The sequence below is a fragment of the Sebastes fasciatus genome, chromosome 13 (assembly GCF_043250625.1).
Source record: "Sebastes fasciatus isolate fSebFas1 chromosome 13, fSebFas1.pri, whole genome shotgun sequence".
In the NCBI taxonomy this organism is placed as follows: Eukaryota; Metazoa; Chordata; class Actinopteri; order Perciformes; family Sebastidae; genus Sebastes; species Sebastes fasciatus.
Genome location: NC_133807.1, coordinates 11,731,275 through 11,752,556, shown reverse-complemented (window position 1 = coordinate 11,752,556; position 21,282 = coordinate 11,731,275). Strand labels below are relative to the sequence as shown.

General features: G+C 38.6%; 2 protein-coding genes across 3 annotated transcripts; both read right to left on the bottom strand.

The window, feature by feature from the left end:
• Positions 1–4,365: 4,365 nt before the first annotated feature.
• Positions 4,366–9,375, bottom strand: polr2f (RNA polymerase II, I and III subunit F). The gene is made up of 5 exons (XM_074655481.1): positions 9,236–9,375; positions 8,970–9,039; positions 6,489–6,619; positions 5,118–5,189; positions 4,366–4,961 (listed from the first exon to the last, which is right to left on the bottom strand). The coding sequence occupies exons 1-5, from the start codon at positions 9,253–9,255 to the stop codon at positions 4,871–4,873; spliced, it is 384 nt and encodes a 127-aa protein (XP_074511582.1). The 5' UTR covers positions 9,256–9,375; the 3' UTR covers positions 4,366–4,870.
• Positions 9,376–10,717: 1,342 nt separating this feature from the next.
• On the bottom strand, positions 10,718–19,497 carry LOC141780310 (MICAL-like protein 1). Of its 2 annotated transcripts, none has more exons than XM_074655478.1 (15): positions 18,820–19,497; positions 17,639–17,687; positions 17,322–17,463; positions 15,916–16,004; positions 15,686–15,828; positions 14,985–15,607; positions 14,354–14,378; positions 13,619–14,042; positions 13,402–13,524; positions 12,002–12,128; positions 11,784–11,874; positions 11,571–11,624; positions 11,275–11,389; positions 11,143–11,189; positions 10,718–11,026 (listed from the first exon to the last, which is right to left on the bottom strand). In XM_074655478.1, the coding sequence occupies exons 1-14, from the start codon at positions 18,966–18,968 to the stop codon at positions 11,181–11,183; spliced, it is 2,163 nt and encodes a 720-aa protein (XP_074511579.1). In that variant the 5' UTR covers positions 18,969–19,497; the 3' UTR covers positions 10,718–11,026; positions 11,143–11,180. The 2 variants fall into 2 exon arrangements, with proteins under 2 accessions (XP_074511579.1, XP_074511578.1); XM_074655477.1 differs by having other exon boundaries at positions 11,551–11,624; positions 18,820–19,494.
• Between the last annotated feature and the right edge of the window lie 1,785 nt (positions 19,498–21,282).

Genomic DNA, 21,282 nt, shown 5'->3' with positions numbered 1-21,282 from the left:
TCATAATTTCCATTCTTGTATAACTGTTGCCAGCACTGCACAGCAACATGACTTCTAAATAACCGCAATAGCGAAAGCCTAAACATGTGATGATGATGACTAATGACCTTTTACGCTCACTTGAAATAAAGCTCTATTATTTCTGCTTTGATACATATCTGCCTCTTGGAACATTTTTACAGTGGAACGAAATTATGTAAATAGTAAATAACACATCTCGGTCATCAACAAATTGTTATGAAGTTGACAAAAACTCATCAACAAAAGCACGTCATCATGGCATCTAGTGACTCAACCACTGCTCACATTCTTGGCGTAATCTGTCCAGCTAGTGGATAATTCACTTTAGCTGGCTGGGACTCACAGCTACAGCAATCTACAACCATCAGCAGAGGAAAGGTGAGTGATGGTGCCTTGTATAAGCAGGCAGTGTATGAGACTGCAGGGATGGTGTGTTACATTACAACAGTAGCAGTCATCAGATATACATTAGTGTACTGCACTTTGTAGCCGTTTACTGTGTAAATTTCCTCCAACTAAACTTGAACTAATCCAGCCCCAGATGAGGGTAAGATTAGTTATACATGCCTATAAGCATATTTCAAGTTTGTTATAGTGTGCATGTGTGTTTCTCTGTGTTAAGCCCGACTCCTAATTCCCTCTTTTTAATCGGCTGTGTGATACTTTGGAAAGACAAAGAGGGCCATTGAAGGGGAGCTAGGGGAGGAGGGAAACAGGGCAATGAGGGAGCCTTACCCATAACTGCCTGGCCTGTAGCTTCACCGGGATACAAAGGGACTCTCATACTCTCCCTGCACATAGACCCCGCAACCCCCACTACCCACCCTCCTCCTCCTCCTCTCATCCCCCACACTCACCCCATCCACTCTTTTCAGGTTGGAGTTGTAACGAGATTAAAACATTCCAAAAGTTAAGAGAGTTAACCAGAGAGAAGACGTAGGCAGAGGTTAGGGCTGTCCCGAATTCCATTTTTGGGCCCTCGAAGCTTCGGTGAGAAATATTTGAAGGTATTCGATGCTTCGCGGTGCGGCACGGCAGGCTGATAAGTTATTCTGTCTGTCTGTCTGTCTCCATCTCGGGACAGTGCCGTTGCCACACTACTGTACACACACGCACCTTTACGCACAACAAACAGCGATATCTATTTGAGAATAACTAACAATAAATCATGTTGAATAGGAATAATGCTGTGGGATTATTCCTTATTTCTAGGGGTATTTTGTGATTTATACTTTATTATTACATACTTAAATTAAAGAATAAAAAAATTAAGCATTTGAATACTGATTTGGAGGTTGATCACCATGGCAACGGTCGAAGCTTTGAAGTTTTGAAGCATTTGGGTCAGCCCCAGTAGAGGAATTTATTTGTTTAAGTGATTTTTGAGCACCAAACTGTTAAAGCAGGTATCAGTAGAGATGGGACTGATCCGATTCAATATCGGTATCGGGTTCCGATACTGACGTAATTCACGTATCGGATATCGGACTGAGGTTACTGATCCACTTTCCGATTCATATGAATATGTAATAATGGTGGAAAATGTCCCTCCAGCTGTGTTACGGCTGCAAATAAGCTAGTTAGCTACGCTAGCGTCTTTAGCACGGAGGTCGAGTGGCTCCAAGCCCAGAACAGGAGATAAACACGATAAACAACACATGAACTATTGTTTGTATTTTCACAGTAACAGGCTTTCAACCGGGCAAACTCTAAAAACATGGAGACATTTTGCTGAAGGAAGTCGTGAGAAAACAAAGGTTTTGTATTGATTAGAAACCTAAGGCATTAAAATTAGGGATGCACCAATACGTCTTTTTCAGTCCCGATAGCGATACCTGAGCTTTGAGTATCGGCCGATACCGAGTACCGATCCAGTACCAGTGTTTAATTAATAAGCTGTATGCCTCACTGTGTGGAAGGGACTGTCTGGGATCGTTCTTTTATGTGTAAGGCAACATCAGGCTTAACTTAAACATAGCTTTCCTAACTTTGTAAAACAAAATGTAACAAATAAATAGATATAAATTTACTGAATTATTTATTATTAAAATAATAAATCGTACACCAACAACTTGGCAAAATGTCTTCAAAATTAACAGGAATTACAATTCAGGTGTAAACCTTTTTAATGTAGCAAACAAATTGGTCAACACGTAAACAGGATTTAGAATTTCAGTATATAATGTACAGTATTTAGTATATAAACATAGAACTGAATTTAATAGATCGGCCCCATTGTCACCGTAATCAGACCCAGCTATTGAGTCAGTATCGGCCCGATATCCGATCTGGTATCGGTGCATCCCTAATTAAAATGCATGACAAATTTGGCAAACTTGGCCACATTGATTCAGAGCTTAAATGTAAAGTAGAATAGCCCCAAAATTGGCATCATGTAGCGTCTCTTGTTAGAAGGACGACCTGTAAAATACTACACAAGATCTGAAGAATTCAAGTAACATTATCTGAACCAACGTAATTCACAATCCCTTGATCCAATAATCCAATCTACAAATCCAGTAAACAAATGCAAGGAACGATATAGTCCAGGTGTCGTGTGATCACAGGGTTAATGGTGAATTGTCAGAGCGCTAGTAATATAGTTAAAAAGTTAGTTATAAGAGAACCACAAAGAAAGACATGGTGACTGTGGGCCAGATCAACTGAACAGAGACATAAAGACATATTAGATAAGAAGACAAGCAAATGAAGCGGAGGGTAGAGAGAGAACTGGGTTGAGGACGACCTCATGGTGTCCTCAGTGTGGTTGGTGCTGTTGAGTGTCACATGGGCTGCACCCTCAGGCACTGTCTCCTCCAATCAAAAGACTCACAGATTAAAGCAGTATTTTAGAAATTGATAGCGTGACTGTGGCTACGGACAATTATAGATACCAGTACAAACTGGATTCTCTCCGATGACATTTAAATGCTTATCAGAGAGATGATACGCACCTCTCGGCTTTACTTTCACCACGGGGAAAACATGCTACTCCATCAGCTGAATATGTATAATCCACCCGTCCATCTACCAGAGGCTGGGGTATCATCATGCAGCTTCTTCTACAACAAAGCTGTTAATCCTCTCATTCTCACAAACTTTCAGCCCCCTCTGCCTTCCTGCATGCACTGGCCCTCTTTCTGCCTGGGCAACAACCCATTTCCCCCTAAACAATACAGTGACTGTTTGGCTGCTTTGTGCGTATGTATTTGTACGGGGGATGAGGGGGGAGACACGGAGAGAGCATCATGACCGTTACAACACTTCTCCATCAGCTGCAGGAGTAGACCTGCTTCTAATCAATCAGTTGATTTCGACAGATCTGTAAAACTTGAGTTTCTCCACAAAGAATCACACAAAAGCACCACTTTAAATCTTGTGTTTTACCAGAGATATGTTGATAAATGTCTTGGAAATTAGTCATTGAAAGCATACAAAATTACTAATTGACTGAAGAAATCTTGGTTGACGAAGACAAAAATGGCCGATTAGTCGACTAATCGAGTAAGAGGGGACAGCCCTAGATGTATATATCCAAAATCTGCCATTTTTTCAAGGAACTTCACTTATAAAAATGGTGATTTTCAAGCAGACACGTTCTAACAACATTAATTGATACTCAACATGATAGGAGTTACTTGTGTAGCTGCCTTTGTATATGTAAGTTACAGTAGCTTACAGCTGAACTGCACAACCTTCAGTTGGAAACATTATGAAATTATTTCATGTGAGAGTAATCATAACTTTTGCTGCACAAAAGAAAGCTGCATTAGCCAAATAAAAAGTGGTTGTATGTACTCTTATACATAGGGATATTTACTAGTCAATACTACTACAACCTAAAGCTGTACCAACACCTAAACATGATTAAACCGTATGACACACTGTAGGTTCAGGGCAACTAAATAAATCTCTTGCAGTTCCTTAAGTTTACCTGGACTTCCCACTTGCTCACGTGTAAGTGGCTTATTTCATAGTAATACTATTAAATCCCTGTGACACGGATATTAACCCATAGCAGGGCTGGCATTTTTGGCGATAAATATTCGAAGGTATTCAAAGCTTCGGGACAGTGCCGCTGCCGCACTACTTCAAACAGACGCACCTCTATACAGTGATATCCGTCTGAGAATAACTAATCATAATTCATGTTGAATATGAATAATGTGGAATAATTCCTTATTTCATACTTTTATATATTAAAAAAACAACAAAAACAAAGCATTCAGATACTGTTTGGAAGTCAACTACCATGGCAACGGTTGGATCAGCTCTAACCCATAGTATAACTTAAAACATCTCTTGTGGTTCATAGTGTTATAAAGTGTTATGAATGACACATGGTCATTTATACAAAAGAGTTTATTAATAACAATAAAACAGTTTTTCTTTTTTACACTTATCACCTCTCTCCTTCAAAATAACAAATGGAATAATTAATAATAACACAGGATGATTTTGTAAAACAAAGTAAATGTTTGACTTGAGTTACATTTCCCCCTTGTGGCTCTTAGTTATAATGCAACTGTTGTTGCTGAAGTAAAAGAAGCACTGTAGATTTGAACTGGAGTTGTGTAACACGACGAGACTGAGAACGTAACAAGTCAGATGACAGGATTATAAACCTGCAAGCAACACACCGTTATGATTTTAATGAGTCTTCCAGTGTCTGTTCAGAACAATTCATGTTTTCATATTTCACTGACTCACAGAGTCAGCTGACGTGATGGATGTTTGTGGATCAAATTGAGGCGTGAACAGGTGGGTGATGCTCGGTGATATTGGCCCTAGGAGTCGTCTGGGTTTTCTGTAGCTGACTGACCTGATCAGTGCAGACTGGATGAGTAGTTTAATCGGTTATGATGAGCTCGTCACAGCCCCAGTCCTCGTAGCTCCCATCAGGAAGGTACCTGCGGATGATGATGGGGATCTTTCTGCCCCTGTTGGGGATTGGAGGTCAAACAGACAGTAAGACACTGGGCAGTACAGAGAAGCCCTACTGTTTAAATAATGACAGAAGGAAACTAAAGATGCAGTCATGATATTATCTTATATAAAGCATTACTGACAATTCAAACTAAACAATTATCACTTACTTGAGCTCTTTCATAGCTATTTGCAAGGGGTCTGTTTCTCCCTCCAGCTCCACCATGACTGGAGCGCACATCCTGTTGGAAACAAATCAGCAGATAGTGAATGCTGAAAGACAGTCAACACCTAAGCCTAACTAATGAAGTTGCCTCCAATTCCAAACATTAAACCGTCCTACAACACATTTAGGGATGGGTATTTGTACTCGTAACATTAAAAGTGTGCCACCCAGACAAATCACCTAGCTCCTGATTAATGATTGATATGGAGTTATATTTGAGTCTAGTGGTTCTGCTCATACTGGTCATCTAACCTCATTGTTTCCTATCTGATACCTTTGTCGAGCTTTGTCATAGTTTTAAAGTCCATTCTTTCCTTGCAATTTAATATGGACAATATTGAAGCACATAAATATTATTATTATATGTCTCAATGTCTATGTACATCTACATAACATGACACAACTATAGGGATAATTATCTGTGCTTTAAGAAGAAATTAACACACAATTTGTTTTTAAAAAGTAGTAATAGCAAGTGAATGTGATGACCAAACTGGAAGGGCATTAAAGGTAGGGTCGAAAACAGGAGAAACTAGCAAGTGTACACTAGATTTTAAAAATTATCCAACCAAAAAACCCAGCCCAGCGTTGCCAACTCTTTTCCAACGAAAGCAGCAGCACTAGCTCCAAAAGTCGCTAAATCTAGCGAGAAAGTCGCCAAATCGGCAACACTGACAACCCGTCCCTTCAGGCCTCCCTCCAAAGCCACTTCCCCAAAATCATCTTTATGAAAGTAAACGACGAACATGGCTATTGTTAGTGCTCACAGCTTGTGGAAGACTCCGGTGACGTGCAATGAGTGCACGCAGGTAGGTAGGCTGAATGAAATGATTCGGCGGGTTTGTTAAAGTCCTGCAACAGCCACATATACCTGATTTTTTTTCCTTTTTTTTTGTCAGAGCATTTGATTTATTGATTGCTGTCGGGATGTAAAAATAATTTCAACAAATATAAGAAAAAATGTTTCTGAAATACCTTACCTACCCTAGCTTTAATAATTCATTGCACTCAGGTGTACTTAGACTGATATTTCCAAACAGTGGTAGACCAAAATTCAAGCAGAGGAATGAGCAATTACAGATGCGTTCGCAATCTTTTACCAAAAGCGCAGACGCTTAGTGGCAAAAATCAACTACACAACTAATGACAGTGTTGTAGTTCGCAGGTTTCTGTCCTCACAAAATGCACTTCCACCTCAATGATATATGGACATGAAAAGCAAGATCATAGTAGAGTGTGTAGACAGGAGTCAAAGGTCAGAGACCAGATCTGAACCCAGGACATTGCGTAGGTCAACACATAGAAAAACACTCACGCTATCTGGAGAGCTCGTGTCCCCAGCACTCTGGCTCTCTCATATTTGGTCATGTAAGGTGTTGTGATCCTCTTCTGGTTGGCCTGCTGCCCCTCTCCGGCGGGAAGGATCTGCACGTTCTCACGATCCTCCTGCACACAACAGCAACCCAATGATATTATCACAGAGCAGCGGTGGAGAACGTTAGAGATGTAGAAAATGGCTAAATGGTAGATGCTAAATGTAGTGCTGTCACGTGCTGTGCCGAGGCTTCGGCGCGTGTCGAGTAATCCAGGAAGTTTTCCGCGATGCGCGTATCGAGGTATGTATCGCTTTAGACCAATGGCGTCATTGATGACGTCCGAAGCCTCGCTGCCTGGCTATACCGCCTGACTGGTTCAGGAAGTGGTTCAGATTTTCCCTGGATAAACCAATGCCACTTTCCAGAAGTGACACAGAGCACTAATATTACCCCTCCTGCCATTATTATATTATATAACACTACAATACAATTAATGACCAAAGGATTGGTTTACACACATAAGATGCATTACTCATAAAACAATTACAGTTTATTATACATGTATGTTATATACTCATAATAATACTTACTAGAAAATAGTCATTATATTATATAGATATAAATAGATTACATGGTTATATATTTTTTTCATTGTTTATAATCGTTCCCAACAGCCTTTACTGGCACAAAATAAAGTATATCACAGATCACATGGTTAAGATCATATCTGCCTGTTTTACAATTCTTTGAATGTCTGTGATACGATCTTATGTAACTTTTACCATTCTTTTATTGAAAGTCTTTTAACTTTTTCTTTTACCTGCTGCTTTAACGGGCTGTCTGTGAAGGACAAAAACAGTCTAAATAGTATGGTCAAAGTGTGCTCCAAGATTATTGGAGTTCAGCAGAAGGACTTGGGCACAATTTGGGAGAAACAGGTGGCTGAGAAAGCAAAAAATAATTATCAGCCAACCAGATCACATTCTTTCGGCTGAATTCTCTCTGATGCCTTCAGGCCGACGTTATAATGTGCCCTTAAGGAGAACAAATCGTTACTCCAAGTCCTTTATCCCTTCTGCTGTTAAGCTGCTGAACACAGACCATACCCATTTTAAATTACTGTTATTTAGAGGAACTTTAAGATATGTTCTTCTCATATATTGTTTCTTATTTTTTGGCTTTTATTGCTATAATCCTATGTATTTATATGGTTCTTATTGTAACGTGTCCCTCCAACTGCCCCATGCCTTTAATGTGTCATATGATACCAGTAGCTTCACTCTAGCATTAAAACTGGGCCAGCTACAGTGGGTATCATTTGTACGTTGATCTTCGCCTGTCATACCTGGTGCTTCTTCACACTTTTCTTTGGCCAGAAATGTTGCCATAGCTTCTCTGATCCTTTCATTTTCTTGTTCTCTTTGTACCCTGGCTTTTATTTTTTTGAGTCATTATGGCTTTTTCTTAACTGATGGTGCATTGTTGTAACTATCTATATGAGTTATTTTGTATTTATATGTTTTTATTTTGTTTAGATCTTAAGTTCTGGGAGTTAATTATTTGTATCATGCTTTTATTGTAAAGCACTTTGTAAGCTTTTTTTTTTTTTTAAAGGTGCTATATAAATAAAGGTATTATTATTGTTATTATTATTATTATTATTATAATATTGTATGTATGCCTATGTATTGATTTTAAATTAAAGGGACTGTTTGTAACTTTTTAAGCGTATATATGTACCGGGTCGGGACACATGCGCGCTCGCATATGCACGCTCACGTGTGGCCGCTGTCTCTGCTCCTCTGCCTGCTTGCCTTCACTCAGACAGACTGCGTTCTCGCTGTCTCGCTCCACCTCTAGACGTGAACGCGCGCTCACTCCACACTGCAGGAGAGTTAATGCAGAAATAACTGCTGCAGCTCCTCCAGACCAACAGAGGTTTCCTGTGTCTTGAAGTGACGGGGCTCCGCAGCGAGAAACGTTATCGCCGGTGTATAGTGCCGGTGTCTCCCTGCGGGCGCAGTCAGGAGGCGATAACGGAAAAGCCAACACTAGGATCAGCACTGATTCATGGAGAGACCTTCGTCTGGTCAGCTAACATTACTGCCAAGCAGCTGAAATATAGTGATATTGTGGTTTTAGCTGACGTCTGTCGCCTCACTGTTTTGTGCGATGCTCGTTCATGTCTATGTAGAGCGAGCAAGCGCGAGCCCGACGCTGACTTTCATTGACTTAACAGCCACAGGTGTCACTGTTAACAAGCATTTCTGAAAGTTACAAATAGTCCCTTTAACTCGTACTGTCAGTGATATAGGTCAGTTGGTAAATTGTTGTACTTGATCCCATTTAAGGGTCAAACATAGACCTTTGCATTGGCCCCACTGGGCCTTGGGCCGGGGGTCATCTGTACCCTTTCACCCCCCCTGACGGCGGGCTTCGTTAGAACAGCCAGTTATATTACAATTAAACGAACAACTTACATCTTCCGCGTTTTCCAGGTCATCTAATCCCTCATCCTCTTCGGCATCATCGAAATCTCCGTCGTCGAAGCTACAAAGTTGACATGAAATCAGTTATAACAGTGAAAACAGAGACCACAGATCCACATCAGGGTTATAATGGACAGTTCTGCTAGCTAACGAAGTGGCTAAGTGTTAGCTACAAACAACGTTAACGTCGTGTTATATAGTATATATATAGTATATATATAGTTAATATAGGATGTAAACAATGTGTCGTCACTTACTTATCCTCGTTGTCGGACATGGTTTGTGTTGAGTCTTGTATTTGTTAGTTCTTACTAGTATAAATGTTCACAGACACTTTGTTGTCATGGAGCCACATGAACGTTCAGAACTCTTAACTTCCGGGTGCTTGGTCCGTTGGAAAACATTCCGGATGCTCTAGGGGGAACGTTGTTTTTCGTTCCGCTTGTTCTACTGTGTGTGCAATAAAAAGAGTGTTTAGAAAAAGGTAAGCTCGCATTCTTTGGTCTAGGTCAGGTGTCAGCAATCTTAACTATCAAAAGAGCCATTTTTAGGCAAAAATAATACAAAAATAATCTGTCTGGAGCCGCAAAACATTTGAACAGTTTATAGTCTAAGTATATAGTATATAGGTCTAATGCAGTGAGGGCCCAAGTGCAAATGTACGACAGAGTATTAGGGCCACATTGAGGGAAAACACATCTGAGATTTCCAGAATAAAGTCATAATATTACGAGAATAAAGTCATAACTTTATGAGAAAAAAGAAAAATAACACGTAAAATTACTACTTTATATCTCATAATATGATGACTTTATTCTCGTAATATTACGACTTTATTATCAAAATCTCAGATTTATTTTTTTTCCTCAATGTGGCCTTAATACTCTGTCGTACCGTTGTACCACAGACCTATAACAATGATAAATACAATTTAAATGTAAACCAAAAAACAGTTATTAATTTCCACAATTTTTTTTTTTTTAAATCCACAGGGAGCCACTGGAGAGGAGCTAAAGAGCCGCATGTGGCTCCAGAGCCTCAGGTTGCTGACCCCTGTTCTAATGTAATAAAAATAAAACAATTGTGGTACTGGTCACATTTTTATTTGTATCTGTCTGTCTGTCCTTTTTTACTAAGTTACTGCATCACTTTTTTCAGCTCTGTTGATTTCCAGGCTCTGCTCTCCAGTGTTTCTAACTGAAAACCACAACAATAGAGCAAGCACAAACTGATAATGGAAATAACATATATTGGTTAATGTGCTTCTTTTATCTGAAATTTCTTGTGTTGTTTTAAATGTTTTGCTTTAACTCCTTTGCTGTTTTTAAGTCTGTTGTTTGGGCTTTTTGTGAAACTATTTATGCTGCCATCTTGGCCAGGACTCCCTTGGAAAAGAGACTTTGAATCTCAATGGGAAATATCCTGGTAAAATAATGGTTAAATAAAATAATAAAAAAGAAAAGTATGTTCTCATTCATCAAACAATTCAAGACAAGTTGGTTTTAACGGACTGGTTTGAGTAAGTTTAAATGCACTTTTTCAGTATAGTGGATAACTATCATATCAAAAAGTAGCTTAAACATAAAATATACAATTGTTATCCATAGAAAATACATACAACATTCCCCAAATACATATTTATTGCATACTTTAACTAATACAAGTATGTAATAAAATAAAAATAGATAAATAAATATTGATTGTATCGAGCAAGTAAAGAAACATGTACATCGATAACAGTGAAACATTTTTATTGAGAGAATATTTCAATTAGTCTATTTTACTAAGCTGCTCTTCAACATTATCTTAATAAACTATTTCCTATTGTGATCAATAAGATTCCACTTTTCCATAACGCTTACATCATTGTTATCATCTCAAAGTACAAGTTTGTTTTCTGAGTTGAGTTTCTGCAGTCATGATTCAGCTCTTCTTGTCCGCAGGGTCTTTGTTGCTCTCTGCTTACTGGTTTAGCATCTTAAACATTTTTGTGGGGTTGAACTTTCCTTTTGACTTCTTTAGCTCCTTTAATCCTTCTTTCTGGAACTCTGAGGAGAGGTATCACAGGTAGATGCTTTAAAAAACGGGTCATCATGGACAGGAGAAGACACACAACAGACACAACAGTATGAAAAAGGCTTTTTGATATTATAAGTTTCCTCACCTTTGTCCTTCATCATGGCTTCTGAAACCTTATCTTCTTCACTTTCCCTAATCAGAAAAACAAAGTTGCATTTATGCGACATAAAAATCTATGAATGTGAAAGCCCCATGTATTGCTTTTTTTTCTGTGCACCTCTGCCTGTCCTGATCCAAGGTGCTGATGATCTGGTTCCTCTGTTCGATGACAGCGACCAGCTCCTTCATCAGCTTCTGCTCTCGACCTCGTTCCTTCCGACTCCAGTCGCCCTCTGAAGGTGAAGACGACGGTGTGTATAACATTTAAAACAAAGCACCACATATCACTACTTTGCACTGCATCACATTGACCACATTCAGGAAACAGTACCCAGTGAGGTTTCTGATTTATTTGTCAGATATGTTACAACATACAACTCAGTAACACATTGACCTGGTTTATTAAGGAGACACCTGAGCTCGTACTCCACTTCTGCCTGTCTCTCCTCCAACTCCTGCTGCTTTCTCCTGGGAAAAGGCACAACACAAAATGTCTGTAAAATTCAAGAAACCTCCCATCATGAAACATTTTGGATGCAGAGCAAACTGCGGTGGAAATGAAAAATAATGCCACTTATTCTACAACTTCAGCAGAGCAAAATCCTGGTCCTGGTCTAGTCTACTTACAGATGAACCAGCTCTGTATCTCTGCGCACCAGAACATTTTTCTCATGGATGAGAGAGAACCACTCCATTAGCATTTGTTCCTCTTCTTCATCTAAAAACAAAAGGAAACAAACATATAAACATCCCTGTTACATAGTTAGCAGGGATACATGCACTGAATTCACATAAACAGTGATTTTGTGCCGGTGAACCATTTTGTCTAGAACCAGTACAGTAACCATTCTTGCAGTCTCTCAGATTCCCCTCCAGTTCGATTCCTCTTTGCTCCAGTGCCTCCAGATGTTTATCCAGTTCGCTCATCTCCACCTGCAGATCTTCTGTGGACACATTCTGGTCTGTCTGCACCTGGCAGGCAACATATAAGACATATTAGGCTATGTTCCAAATTGCATACTTTTTACTTTTAGTACATACTACAGCTGCCCTTACAAAGTACATACTGTTACATGTAGTATGCATACATTTGGGACATACTACTTTGTCATAACATTGCACCTTGAACTTTGACCCTCTTGCTCATATATCCGCTGCGCAGAGGATTGTGGGTCAGAATAGCCAGAGAGGCATTTGACCTACTATGTATTGGGACTAGGGCTGTCAAAATTAACGCATAATAACGCGCACATTTGTTTTAACACCACTCATTTCTTTAATGCATTAACACAAACAATCTTTCGTTGGTTGTAGCGGCCTCAGTTTTAAAGCTGATGGTCATGTGAAACTAGAAAACCTAAGACATCCATTGGTACCAACCATGTCATACTAGCTTGTGCGAAGGAGGTTAAATAACACTCCAAGCTTACGCTAAATTTTAGCAAGAAAAAACTGGCATGGTCATTTTTAAAGGGGTCCCTTGACCTCTGACCTCAAGATATGTAAATGAAAATGGGTTCTATGGGTACCCACGAGACTCCCCTTTACAGACATGCCCACTTTATGATAATCACATGCAGTTTGGGGCAAGTCAGAGTCAAGTCAGCACACTGACACACTGACAGCAGTTGTTGTCTGTTGGGTTGCCATGTTATAAATTGAGCATATTTTTCATGCTTAATCCAGTACCTGTGAGGGTTTCTGGACAATATTTCTCATGGTTTTGTGTTGGTAAATGATTTCCAATAATAAATATGTTCATACCTTTGTATGAAGCAAGCATTATTTGCCCACTCCCATGTTGAAAAGAGTATTAAATACTTGACAAATCTCCCTTTAAGGTACATTTTGAACAGATAAAAACTGTGCGATTAATCATGATTAACTATTTTAATTGATCGACAGCCCTAATTGGGACATACTAAATCTTTTTCTGTCATACTAAAATACCATTTATCTGTCACTACGAAAAATGCTATACCGCATTTCTGATAGAATGAACCAAGAATGAATTTACATCACAATAATTAATCCCTAATAACCGTGTGATGAGGGCTAAAAAAATCTGATCCTTCTATTAAGGTTAAAGATGATGACGTGGAGGCAAACCTAAAAGTCATTCAGATTTTGTCCTGCATTGTGTCAATATGTATTTAGAACACTGAACACATCAGTTACTATGAACAATTATTGAGTTATTTTGTATTATTAGTTGCTTTTTGAGTTCTAAATCCAGCCATTGTACCTTCCTCTTGACGAGTGGGAAGCCGTGTCCGGGGGCAGGGGCCCGCGTAGCTGGGATGGCCTGAAAGGTCTTTGATTTGGTCATCGCAGGTTTTCGATCAAAGGGATTCTCTTTGCAGGCCGGCTAGAAATATAAAGAAAATTGTTGTTTTGAAGTATTGTGGTTATGAGAAAACATAATTTCATTATGAGCTGTTAGCCATTATCTCTTTTCATACCTTACTTCCACATGACATGACCTGATCAGATTCATTTGTCTCTGTCAAGTCAGGATGCAAAATGGAACTCTCAGATGGGGCAGATGTGATAGCCGGCACAGACAGACTCCTGGGTAACACGGGACTCTGTGCTTCATCTGAAGCTGCTCCTACTCCTCCTGTGGCTCCAGTTTCATCCAAATCTGACAAACCAAGTTGACTGGTATCTCCAGCTCGTTCACGTGAAGCTCTCACATCATCATCATCATCATCAGGTGTAGATCTAGTGGTTCTGCTTGGCCTCCGCCGGCCAGAGATAAATTTGTATCGAGGAATGAGTAATGGAGATGGAATGGGAGGCAGCTGTGTCCAGGGTCCGGGATGGACGATGCTGATCCATGGGTGGTTGGTGTGCACTTTGGGTCCATATCTGGTCGGGCTGGTGCTGCAGGAAAGACAAGAGAGGACTCCACAAGTGAGGAAGAACTTCTGAGGTAAACAGTAATTATCATTATTATGGTAAATGACACTATTCTATAAAGCTCCTTTTATGTGATGTTTAAGATTTTGCTAACATTTAGATTTTTTGCTATTTGTTATAGTTAGATTTTTTTGATAATCTGCAAGATTAAAATGTTTATATAATTGTTCTGATTATTGTCAATACTTAATACATTTGTAAACTGAGTAAAAGAAAAGAGATGTTTGAAAATATAACATAATCAAGAGGAATACAGTCTCTTTCTGTTGACTCACATGTGAGATGAGTTGGGTGAATTTCCTGCGTAGAGAAATAGAGAGGAAAATGGCTTCAATCATTTTTTTCACTCAGTCATGAAAGAGAAGAGCACACCAACATATATACAGTACATGCAGAGAGTCAAAAATGAGTTGATGACTAGGGGGCGCTATAGAGCTGACACTTCACACCCAAGCCTAGTTGTGACATAAAATCAAAAGAATTACTAGTTTGAATTTGAGTGCAAAGTTTCATGAATTATTGTGAACCCTAATGTCCTCAAACATGGGTTTGTAAAATGAAAATTAATGCACAAAATCCCAAATGGCTGACTTCCTGTCAGGTGAATTTTTTTATTTATTTTTTAATATATTTTTATAGATGAGAACAATGATCCCATCAAATTTCATGAACATCAAAGGCTGTCTCTGGCTTGCGTTTGGGGGCGCTATGGAGCCCGCTGGCCACGCCCGATCCCAATCATTGCACAACTATGCAATTTTCCAGTTCTGAAGTGTGTGCCAATTTTCGTGAGTTTTCGTGCATCCCAAACCCCTCAAATATGTGATTCCGCAGCAGAAAAAAATAAAATAAAATAAAATAAAATAAAATAAAATAATTTACAAAAACAATAGATTTCCTATTTACCTTCGAGGGTGTTCATTGGCTGGGCGGTTTTGGTCCTGGGTGCAGGAACAGGGACTACAGAAGACTCCAACATCCGCCTGGGCGCTGGAACCGGCCGACTGTTTCCTTCTGTCACTGGGACACACGATGAATAGAGTTCAGAAGGCTCTTGAGTCTTTGTCGCTTCCTGCTGTGTCCTGCTTTCTGTCAGAATGGGTGAAGCTTTTCCAGATCCTTTCCCGTCTTCAACACTGGGAGGAGGAGGAGGAGGTGGACGAAGAGGACGTACTGGCTTGTTTACCGTGCACTTCAGTCCAACAGTTCTGTTTTCTCTGTTTTTCAGCTCAACGCTAATCTCCTGCCTTTCTCTCCCCTCTCTGATCTCTGGTGTTTTACAAACCAGTCTGTCCTGTGACTCTGTTGTCTTAGAGTAATGAGGGACGCTGGTTATAGCTAATCCTCCCAGAGAAAAATAACTTGCCTGAAACTCACATTTGGGCCGATTCTCAGCAGATCTGGTTTGCTGATTTAGGTCAACGCGAGTTCCGTTACTGTCTGTTATGTGGTGAGAGCAGATCAAGGAGCGGTCATCACTTCCCTTCGTGTAAGACCCTGGTAAGAGAGTGCTGTGGCACACTTTGCACCTGAAAGATAAAAGTGAAATGTGAAAAAAGGTCAAAAAAACAAACAAGCTGCAGTTACCTTGTGAAATGTGCTGTTACCTGAAACAGCTGCGATGGTAGACTTCCCCGTCCGTCAAATGTCTCTGTATGAGGTGGACAGGCTTAGAACACAAATTACACACTGCTTGCGGCCTTGTGTTGGATAAACGGTCTTTTCTCCTGGTTCTCAGATCAGTGGAGCTCTGAAAAGAGAAGAGGAGTGAGGCTGCAGCTGAGATGACAAATAGGTGTGTTCACATTGGGAATATATATATGTGCGTTAAGATTACCTTTAGGGCTTTCAGACCCCCAGGAGTTTTATTCTTTGTGAAGTTGTTGAAGAAAGTCACATGTGATGACTTCGAACTGGCCAGACCTGCTGCAAAGTCAAGAGAAGATATGTAAATGGAGCACAAAGAAGAACTTGAAGATGAACATGTAAATAAATGTGCTTTGAATAATCCTAGGAACCCGTTAGTGCCCTTCAATAATCATGTACCGTGTCAATAAAGTGCCTTTGAGAAACACAATAAACTTCAGCTTGCTAATTTTCTGCAAAGGGGCTATGAATAAAAGCATCTGACAAAGAGCTATAAAAGATTAACCTTCTGAAACCAACGTGCGATCCCGACCGACTTTACTGTCTTTCAGAGGCTGTAGCAGGTTCAGTTTTACAGCTAGAGTGAAGGTACGGATATGATACGAAACTAGAAAAACCTAAGGAACTACTATCATCTTCATATTACAATCCCACCCCTTTCCTATACCCCATTTTACACAGTTGGACATTAAAGGGACCTTACTTTCTATGTCTCTGTTCTATGTTTGTCAGCTCGTTGTTTTCGGTCATTGTTGATATTTCTCTGGTTACATAAATGTGTCCATGTCCACTCTTGAATGTTTTCTTTTTTTGTCACTGATGTTGTCTGTTTATTGGTTTATATGTCGGTAAGGTGGACAGCCTATTCGCCCCTACTGTTTTTTCGTTTTGTTTGTTATTATTATTTTTTAAGTAATATGGTTTGACTAAGATTATGATTATTACTAGTATTATCACTTTTCTTTTCCTTCATTGGCTATTAATTTGAAAAAGAATAAAAACAAAGCAAATCTAGTCCTATGAAGAGGAAGAAGATGAAAGAAAAAAAAGAAAACCTAAGTAATACATTGATACCAACCATGTTATGCTATCTTAAATAATGATAGCTTGAAGTTATGCGAGGAAAAACTGGCATGGCCATTTTCAAAGGGGTCCCTTGACCTCTGACTTCAAGATGTGTGACTGAAAATGGGTTCTATAGGTACCTACAAGTCTCCCCTTTACAGACATTCCCACTTTATGATAATCACATGTAGTTTGGGGCAAAAACCATGCACTTTTTTAAATGCATATGTGTATAAATGTTATTTTTCGCCTATTCTAAAATGGTGTATTTGAATATTTATGCATACTGGGGTCCCTAAACAGTCTTGAATTACATCAATTGGGTATCACTGTAAAGCTGAGACTCTTGTGAATCCAATGAGCCCAACTTTATTCATATGTGTTAGTCCCAATAGTAGCCATTTCATTGTAGTGAGACCATTTCTTTAAAATCACTGTATAAAATTACCTGTTGTGACCTTCTATCAAAAAGACAAAAACGGGTCTATTGTGGGTGTCAGAGGGGTTAAAGAGACATTATACTCAGCACACCTGAAGACTTCCTGTTGAAGTAGTAGTAGTACTGGCAGAGGTAAGTGATGACGCTCAAACAATCCGGCACCCTGGTGGTAACCATGTCCTTTGGGTCCAGGAACGCAGGGATGCCCAGTTTCCTCTCTGCAATCTCAAATGCCTGCAGGAAACCAGAGAGAATGGAGGTAGAAGACTGTAAAAAGGGAGTTGCATTAATACAAATTACCCAGATGTTTTTCAGTGTTAGTAATTGTAAATAAACACCGAACACAGAGTTGAGATATGCACGCTTGCATTGTGGCTTGTGTCTGCGAACATAGATGTAAATGACTCACCAGTTTGTTATTTAGATAAACATTATCTTTGGAGAGGGAGCTGAAATCTCTGGAGCAAAGTGAGGAAAATGGAGAGATTGATTAACTTAAAAAAAATAAAAAATCACAAACAAACAAAACAGTTGCCTATTGGTCAGAGATCAGAGATTAAAGCTGCAGTGGGTAGAAGTGGAGCAAATATGATTAAAAAAGTTATTTTTTATAAAACAGTCACTATATCCTGACAGTAGTGCATGAGACAAGAAATCATGTGCCTGTGTCCTCCGGTGCTCCTAATGGCATCTGCAAGATTTCACAGACCAGAGGAAAACAACCAATCAGAGCCGAGCTGGAGCCTGCCGTCTCTGAGCAGCTGTCAATCACTCACAAACTCTGATCAAATGGTCAAATTAGGCAGCGCTGATCAAATATGAATCAATATTCTGTTACTGTAATGTCCAATACTCACCTCAAATGTTTTCAGAAACATCTTGTAGTGTACTGTTTAGCTGTAAAAATTAGAACGTTTGTGACCCGGCAGCCATGTCATCATTACAGTAACAGAATATTGATTCATATTTGATCAGCGCTGACTAGTTTGATCGTTTGATAGGAGTTCACGAGTGATTGACAGCTGCCTCCGTTGAATGAACAGCCAATAGGAACGCTCTCTCTCAATGAAATGACCTGTGATTGGCCAAAGTCTCCCGTCACAGGCTAGATTTTCTAAAGCCTGAAAACAGAGCCATGAGGAGGTGCAGAGGTCTAGTTTTCTCTCAGAACACTTGAATTACAATATGCTGAAAGGTTATTATGGAATTTTTGCCCAATGATGACAACAACTTTCTGCCTACTGCAGGTTTAAAATTAGATGATTCCAGCTCAATCATTGTATGTTAAAAAGGTATAAACAAACCAACTAATCCCATTAAACTGGACAAGAAGAGGTTAATCAGAGAGACAGGGAGAGATTAAGCAAAGGAGAGCAGATTAGACACAGTATGCAGGTTGCTCTGCTCCAGATTAGACAGCATATTAGTCAATCGCATGCAACCACAGACAAGAAGACATCTCAGGACCACAAAAACAGACAAGGACAATGTGTTTTTACAATGCTAGAAATGTGCCACTAAGGAAATAAACTAATGCATCTGAGTTTGCACAACCAACACAGCTCTACTAAAACTACCAGTCTTACTTACATCAGGTCAGGTCGGTGTCTGTGGATGATGGCACAGAAAGCGAGTCCATCCCTGAACGAGGTGGACATGTTCTTGATTTCCACATTGGAGTAATTGGCGCATGTGATGCGGCACCACTCTCGTACAGCCTTCGGTGATGTTGTTGCCATTATCTGGTGCTGAGATTATTTAACATGTGGACACTTCATAAATGAGAGGAGATGAAATAAAGCTGGGCAGGGTTTGTGTTTGAGGAGGAAACAGGAAACGAGCATCTAGTACCCATGCAACTAAGTTTCTGTTTGCAGAAAACCTGCGGCCAGTCTTGCGCATCGAGCTGGTGAGATAACAGGAAGGAAGGAAGTTATGTTCCTCAGTTACCTTGTCAAATCAAAACCAAGGTGTCCTCGCAACACAATGTCACTTTTCACCACAGAGCACCAACGAGTTTCTGAATGAGGTCCTCAAAAATAAAAATGTGCAGTTATCCGGATGAGTCCTGGTGGATTTAATAAAAGTGGTGTACATTTTTAAATCAGATCCCGTTAACTTGCTGAAGTCCTTCTCGTGCTCCATGTTCAGTGAGATGCTCAATAGCTGCAGCTAGAGGGAGACACAGAGCTGCTGCTGCTGCTTCTCTATAATTAGGAAGGGCAGGTTTCTGGTTACATGTTTTTCCTCTCCTCTTCTTTTCTATCACTGTGTGGCAGCCAGATATATGTAAAAAATATTACTTTTTTTTCTGAGCATATTTAGTTTTAGGCTACAAAAATCAAAAATCAAAGCTTAAAACGTTCCTGTTTGCTGCTGCTGCCTTTTATTAAACCAGATAATGATCATATACTGCACTAGAGATTTTACTCTTGTGTGTTATACTCTATTTTAGCTTCTATCCTATAGCTTTTATTTTTAGCTTGTTTTTATTTTCTAATCTTTGATGTTTTTATGTTTTTATAACTGTTTTAATTATGTCTTAATGTTCTTTTGCACTTTGTTGCAATGTTCTTGAATGTTTATGTAAAGCACTTTGTATTGCCCTGCTTGGCCTTGCCTTACAATTGTTATTTTGTAATGTTTGGACACATTAACTTGTCATTTCAGAATTCAATTTACATAATTAATTTGATTGATATTTTAGCAAAATATTATATCCATAAATTGATATGGCTTAAAAGAATATCCTCCTTTTATACTTTTAAAGATACTGATTTTAAGATGATGATTGAAAACTTAAAACTCAAAAATTCTAAATTGGCAAAAAGTGTAAGATTATAAAGACATTTCAAGTTTATTTTTTGTATTTTTTGTATTTATTCATCTATTCCTTTCCTTACATTTTATTTGTTGTGTAATTTATTTTAGTTTTATATTATTTTTATACTGTGAAATATATTTACTGATTTTTTTTTGTAATGAAAAATCCCAACATTTATGCAACTACTGTATTGAATTTTCTAAATAAAGTTTAAGGAAAAAAACAACAACTTGTCATTTCAGAAAGATTTTGTTAAACGTCAGCAAAGTTTAAAAAGTAGTTCCGGTCAAATGGCCTGCTTTAATTTTGAAGGAATTCTACATCCGGTATGATTCTGTAAACTCTCTTGATGCACCTCTCTGATCATAGAAATAGACTTGCTAGAATGGTTATTACCCATGGTTTACGCTTAATAATCTAATTCTGTGGCTAAAATGCCACATTTGGTCATGGACATTGGCGTTAATTTGACATATAACACTAGACTAACTTTTTATAATAAACATTATGACTACTGTGGTGAATATGTGAAATATATTTGTCTGTGCAATATATCCTTGATGCAATATACACTTCAAGTGCACCTTTGTTTACATTTATTTATTTATTACATCTACCCTACCTATTTTACAAGTGCAATTACCTCTGTTTACATTACATCTATTTTTATATTTGATACTTCTAGTGTAACACTTCTGTTTATATTTATTTATTACATCTACTTTACCTGTTTTATTTGCTTTATAACTGTGTGTGTTTTACCTGTTATATGTTTTATCTGCCTCGTTTAGTCTCGTCAAGTATTTGTTTTAAAGCACTGACCAGAAGTGGCAACTGTGAATCTCGTTGTATTTAATACGATGACAATAAAGCTTTCTATTCTATTTTTATTCTTATATGTTAGTTTAAAAGAGATCAATGTTTTTATTACATTAGTATTAGATATTGTACAACATAAAAATGTTCTTAATTTAATTTAACATATGCAAAAACAAATACCGCTATTTACACACTGTATGTAAATATTATACAAATATCTGGGAAATTATATTTAGGTTATCATTTTCAAATGTTTCTTCTATGGACAAACACATTAACTTGTCATTTCAGAATTAAATTTACATAATTAATTTGATTGATATCTTAGCAAAATATATATCCATAAAATGATATGGCTTAAAAGAATACCCTCCTTTTATACTTTTAAAGATACTGATTTTAAGACATAG

Excerpts from the sequence above, each read along its gene's own strand:
- LOC141780310 (XM_074655477.1), bottom strand. The coding sequence starts at position 18,968 with ATGGCAACAACATCACCGAAGGCTGTACGAGAGTGGTGCCGCATCACA. Across the intron at positions 14,043-14,353 it reads TCACCCAACTCATCTCACAT|CACCAGCCCGACCAGATATG; the intron begins GTGAGTCAACAG and ends TCTTTCCTGCAG. Across the intron at positions 11,875-12,001 it reads TCTGAGAGACTGCAAGAATG|ATGAAGAAGAGGAACAAATG; the intron begins GTTACTGTACTG and ends TTTTGTTTTTAG.
- polr2f (XM_074655481.1), bottom strand. The coding sequence starts at position 9,255 with ATGTCCGACAACGAGGATAA. Across the intron at positions 6,620-8,969 it reads ACCTGGAAAACGCGGAAGAT|GAGGATCGTGAGAACGTGCA; the intron begins GTAAGTTGTTCG and ends TGTTGTGTGCAG. Across the intron at positions 4,962-5,117 it reads ATAGCTATGAAAGAGCTCAA|GGGCAGAAAGATCCCCATCA; the intron begins GTAAGTGATAAT and ends AATCCCCAACAG.